Here is a 6,000-nt window from a genome sequence, read left to right as displayed (position 1 = left end):
CATAAAATAATTCTGCCTTTGTTAACACCAAACACATTTCTAACCTCTTTGGTCATCAGGGAATTCTGAAAACATCATATAACTTAGCTCAAACACAAAAGGCAAAAAAAACCCCAAAACACTTAAAACTACTTCCTTTAAGATTACATTTAATTATTGAGGAACCAGACTCGCAACTGCATTTGTCTTCAGCAACAATGCAATCATTTGTTACAACATAATCAGCCTAACCTTAGAGCTGTCAGCTTTTGTAAGAAATACCGTACTTGCTCCTGCTGTAATCAAAAGCTTCCTTCTAAGGCCGTGTCAGAGGAAACCCACCCTAGATTAAATTTACTAGTTGGACTAGGGAGTCTTCCTATTACTGCCTATTGCCTCAGCAACTGCAACAGCTGCTGACACTTCTTTAACAGGGAAAATGGCTCTGAAGGAAAGCTGAAACACCTACAGGGTTTTTTTTTATGGTTTCTTCGCTTGCAGAAAAATAAAAATGAAAGCACATCAGCATGGGCTGAACACCTGTATCTCCACAGCACTAGTCCTGAGGAGGGAGGAAAGGCGTGAAGGGGTAGAAGAGACTGCCTGGCAACTCCGGAGTGAGCAGCAATGCAGCAAGAGCCAGGCGGGACTAACAGGACTTCAGAGGAGGAGCTGCGAACTGCTGCTGGCAAAGAGGGCTCCTGAAAGAACCGTCTTACTGGCCCAAATGCATGACAGCTTCGTACCCGAGCAGCCTCCATTCCTCCAGAAGCAGGCTCAGCAAGAACGACGTCTTAAAAAAGGAGCGTCTCAGCGGCGGGCTCCGCACGCCTCGCGCTCCGGCCTCTCCTCGGCCCACCCGCCACACCGGGCCGACAGCCCGCCGCCCAGGGGAGAGGATTCCCCCGAAGGCCGCGGGCGGCTGGGCGCCGGGAAGAGAGGTTCACCGCCCGGCAGCGCCGAGCCGGCTCAGCCGCGAAGGAGGGCGGCGAGGCGACCCCGTTCCCTCAGGGGAGAGGCGCGAGCACCGGCGGCCGCAGCAGCCGCGGCACTTCCCGCCGCCCTCCCCGCAGCGGCAGCAAGCAGACGAGGCCATGCGCCGGCCCTTTAAGGGCGGGCGCGCGGCCGGCGCGGGGGGCGTGGCCGCTCTGGGGACGTGGCGTGGCGGCCGCCATTGCGGTCGCCATGAGGAGCGGCGGCAGGTAGGGCCGCTGCCCCGGGAAGGAGACGGGTCGGGCGCTCCCTTCGGCGGCGGGGCCGGCTGTCGCCTCGCCGGGAGGGAGCTGGGAGGGCGGGCGGTGCGGGGAGACCCAGGCTCTGCGGTCTGTTCCACAGAGCCACCCGCGGAGAATGGCCGGCAGAGGTGGTGGCCGCGGCCCGCAGCCGGCGGCCGTAGCGCAGCCGCCGGTCAGCGGTCACCTGTACCCTTCGGTGAGCGCGGAGAGCGAGGGCCCGGAGGAGGAGGCCGAGGTGTCGGAGCTGCGGCCGCGGGGCAGGGAGAAGGTCCGGAGGAGCGCGTCGAGGGACAGACTGGACGATATCGTCCTGCTAACGAAGGATATCCAGGAAGGGGACACGCTGAACGCGATCGCGCTCCAGTATTGCTGCTCGGTGAGTCCGCAGGCCCTTGCCACTTCTTCTCTCGGGCGGCGACACCGGCCCAGGGCCTGGTCCCTTGCTCGGCTGGGTTAATGCAGCTGTTGATGCCCGAGTGGACAGCGCACCGAGAACGCCGTGCGCTGTAGGAGGCGGGGGGGAGAGGCAGTAGAGCGTTAGCATAACAGCGCGGAGTATGCTGGAGTTGCAGTTCCATAGGCTTTTTCCACTTCATGTCAGCGTAAGGAACAAATGCATGGGTTTACATACATTTTCACGCTCACACGTGGGCATTTCTGCAAGCGCTGTCGTTGCTGTCGCAGTTTGTGATAAGGAGGGTGTTGCTGAACCACCTTCATGGTTTGTGTGGAGCCCTAATTCCATTACAGAGAGGGGAAAAAAAAACCCTTCATTGTCAGGTTCTGCTAAATTGCCTAAATATTTACCAGCATGAGCATGTTGTACCATTGGGAGGTCTCTGCCCACACGCCCCAAGTGTTGCCTTACTTCAGGTGCTCAGACCTTGCTACTTCTCCTAGCTAAAAGTTCTTAACTTAGTCTGATGAATGCCCTTCCTATCCTTTGCACGCATCCAGTTTTATCAGGAAATCAGCTTGTGCATGTTAGTGGACTGAGTGCTAACTGTGCAGTTTTCAAGAGGTCAAATTCAAAATCCATATTTACAGAAGTCTTGCTGTCATCTAATTCTTCAGGCAGAAACAGAATTAGGGGCCTCCTGCTGTGATTTTAGGTACCAAAGTCTTGACATAACTGTTTGATAACCGTGACAGACCTTAGCCTCATTAACCAGTTCTTGGCTTTGGAACGCACCATAATTAGGTATTTTGAGCAGGCTTACTAGATCAGGCCTCAAATAGGAAATAAAAGATAACTGATTTGTGCTTTTTCTTGGAAATCTCATGGAGAATGTAGGTGAAAAAGTGGTCCAGGCTTTTAGGCAGAAAGCATAACTTGTGTCATGGTGGAATCACTAATTACTGGGGTCAGTGCTGCATTTGGCAGTTTTCTACGCTCATCTGATTTATTCAGCATGGTACATGTAATACAGTGTCGCAGGAATGGAAACACTTTCATGTCACAAGGTTAGTGCAGGCAGTAGGCACTGATGGCCCCAACTTACTTTTTCAGGCCACAACTGTGTTGTAAGTGGAGCAGCAACAAGTGTCTCTTGACTACCAGGTTTTCTGTCTGTACCTTCCCCTGAGGTAGATGTCCTCCCAATGAGGACAGGACGGATCTGAACTCAGGTACTGTGCCTCTTGAAATGGGCGCAACTCCTGTGTGCTTACCAAGTGTTGCAAAAAAGTACCGATTTTTAAGTACTTCCATTATGGTGAGATTTGTGGCTGTGCCTTCCATGTTGAAGGAGTTACTTTCTCAGAATGAAACCGCTAATTCTCCAAGGGCAGTTAAATCCTTGCAGAGTATTTCACATTAGACTTAAAATCTGAACTTATTGAGAGCAAAATGAGATTCATTTTGAGCAAGAACAGGGAAAGGGGAGAGCTGTTTTGGAGAAGATGACAGTTTTAAGTTATGTTTGGTTTCTGCCTTAGCTCCCAGAAGCAGAAAGAATATCCAAACACAACTGTGGCTAGATGAATTGAAACCTTATAATTTTTAATATTCCTTACTCAGAAGTTTTCAATTTAATTAGAAACACAGAGCAATTTACTTCATTTGAAAATTGTGAGGTAAAGTCCCTTTCATTTCACAGAGATAGTTGCTACTGACAGGTGAATATACATTAAGTGAATATACATGCGTGAAGTGACTTTCAGTCTTCTTATCTGACATGTGGAGGTTTGTACCTCATAACTAATTCTTGCTTTAACATTGTTCAGATTTGGTCTTTGACCTCTTCTCACTTCATACTGTTTGAATGGGTATCGGTTTAAAAAGAAAAAAAAATCACAAAGGCACTGCCTTTGTTTCTTTCATTGGGGAATATTCTCAAGGATGTAGTACTCTTGAAGAGTTTCGGTTCAGTGGGGCTTTGATATTTAAACTATTGTTTTTATTTTTAGGTTGCAGATATCAAGAGAGTTAACAATCTTATCAATGATCAAGATTTTTTTGCCCTGAGGTCTATCAAAATTCCAGTGAAAAAGTTCAGTGTATTGACCGAAACACATGTCTCTCCAAAAGGAAGACCAGTCCTTCGGCCTGCTCACTGTGCCCCAGAAGCGCAGGAAACATCACCTTCCGATAAATTCTCTGCTAATGAGACCGCCGGCAACTTCTTAAAAGAAGTGGATCGAGATATAGAAGAAATAGTGAAGTGTAATGATACAAAGAGAGAGAATCTTAATGAAGTTGTTTCTGCCTTAGCAGCCCAACAGATCTGTTTTGAAACTGATGGTAAAACTAAAAAATGCAAGGATCCTTACTATGGAGCAGATTGGGGTATAGGATGGTGGACAGCCGTAGTGATTATGTTGATTATTGGCATAGTAACTCCAGTTTTTTACCTCCTGTATTACGAAGTTCTAGTGAAAGCAGATGTCAGTCATCATTCTACAATGGAATCTTCCCATTTGTTTGTCACAGCGGCATCACATCAGAAACAAATCGAAAACGGAATAAATCCGGCAAATGTTATAAATGTTGATAATCAGGGAGACCTTCAGCCTTAACAGTGGAAAACCGCAGCCAACTGTTATCCTTAGACACATAACATAGCATTAGAGAAAGGGGAAACCACAGAATGCAAAATGCATCTGGAACACAGAGGAACTGCGTGCTGATCTATGACTTGCCTTTATGGGCAGTGTTCCAGTACAAGGATATTTCTGTGGATCATGTAATCTCTGAGTGTGCCTGAGACAGGCAATTTTAATGCAAGATTGGGATATAAATTAAGGTATACAATTGTCTCTGAAGCTTTGCACTTTTTTCTATTTTGATAGGCATATGTTTTTTAATTAATGAGTGAAAAAATGTAGTTTGAACTAACACATGAGGAGTCTCACTGTACGTTTTACAGCCCTCAAATGGGCATTTGGGGATATCTAATTTTTAAACATCTTAAAAGTATTTATAGAATGCATAGTACACTTGACATGTTAATTCAGGTTTACAGTTGTCAGTTAAAACTGCGTTCTCATAATTTTATCTTTCTTATAGAATAAGATTTTTTTTAAAACCTGATCATTCCAGAATTAATCACCACTATGAAGTTCTTTTATAAAAGCCACTTTTGTAGAGGCCATAGCTAATACTTAAGCTGGAATCTTCAATTCTTGTGCCTGTGGTCAACCCATTCTTCAGTACTTTTCAGTATAGGCAGTAGGATAATTTGTTTTCTCTGTATGTGATACTGTGCCTCAACACAGTCCAGTTTAGAGTCTTGCTGAAACTTCACGTCCTTCCGTGGTACCCTACTGAAAACTGACTGGGATGGACTGCACTTCTCATCTGGTCAGCTGTGTGTACAACGAAAGAAGCGTAGAGGTGTGGCACCTTGCTGTGACTGCTTCAGAAGTCTTTTATTTTATGCTAATAGATTTTTTTTTTTCCCCTCCAGTTAATCTCACTTCAGGACCACTGATTCTTCAGACAGCAGTCATGTGGGTACTGAGTATGCCAGTGGTTGTGTGTTCATGAACCTCAAACACTAACTTTTTCCTGAAATCTCCTAGAAAACTTCACATGAGACTTAATGGCTGCTAGCAAGAAACCTAAACTGCAGCAGAATAGACCAGTTGCAGGTTCAGATTTGTTCTTTACATAGTAGTGTATTTATTAACCACTCTGTTCTTGAATGTTTCACTTGGGTTTTCATGAATAACCTTGTTTTTCTCCCTCTTTTCTTCCCTACCTGAAAATGTTACAAAATAAAACAAAAAAACCCCCGTGGACTCTTCCTACAGAAGGAAGGAGGTACTTGTGTACTCAGACAATTTTTAAATAAAAACTGAGATGCTGCCTATAATTTTTTTGTTATATTTGCTTTGTGGAGTAAGATTTCCATTGAGCTGTTGAAAGTACCATTTGTAACCAAAGCCCAAGATAACTGACTTGAATAGGACTTAGAGAAAAATAATCACTATCCTTTAAACTACTATTACAGGCTTTCCTTTGAGTCTCTTGACTAAGTATATACAGTATAAAAAAATCTGGTAAAGTGAATGTTTCCTAACTATTGGGGTTATTCCAAAGTGCTTTATCAACTTAAATTTTTCAAAGTGAAGATGCATGCCCCGTCTGTTCTTGGGGCAAATACTCACTGGCATGCCAAGTATATGAACATGAATTGGGTAACTTTTAATGTGTTATATTGAAATTGAAGCAGGCCAGAGCTTGAAGGGAAATGCTGTACAGCTGGATATGTGAACTATGATCTGTGGCTTTTGGACCCTTTGATCAAAGTGCTGTCCGTGGAGATAGTGTGACTACTCACAT

At 45.5% G+C, this 6,000-nt stretch overlaps 1 protein-coding gene across 1 annotated transcript; it reads left to right on the top strand.

Annotated features, from left to right (window-relative positions):
• Positions 1-710: 710 nt before the first annotated feature.
• Positions 711-4,232, top strand: LYSMD3 (LysM domain containing 3; the record flags this gene model as incomplete). Its single annotated transcript, XM_082012913.1, has 3 exons — positions 711-755; positions 1,315-1,590; positions 3,624-4,232. 3 exons carry the CDS (start codon positions 711-713, stop codon positions 4,230-4,232), a joined length of 930 nt encoding a protein of 309 aa, XP_081869039.1.
• Between the last annotated feature and the right edge of the window lie 1,768 nt (positions 4,233-6,000).

The sequence above is a fragment of the Phaethon aethereus genome (genome assembly GCF_964289735.1).
Source record: "Phaethon aethereus genome assembly, chromosome: Z".
Classification (NCBI taxonomy): domain Eukaryota; kingdom Metazoa; phylum Chordata; class Aves; order Phaethontiformes; family Phaethontidae; genus Phaethon; species Phaethon aethereus.
Note: the sequence above shows the minus strand (reverse complement) of the source record. Positions and strands in the feature narration are given on the sequence as shown.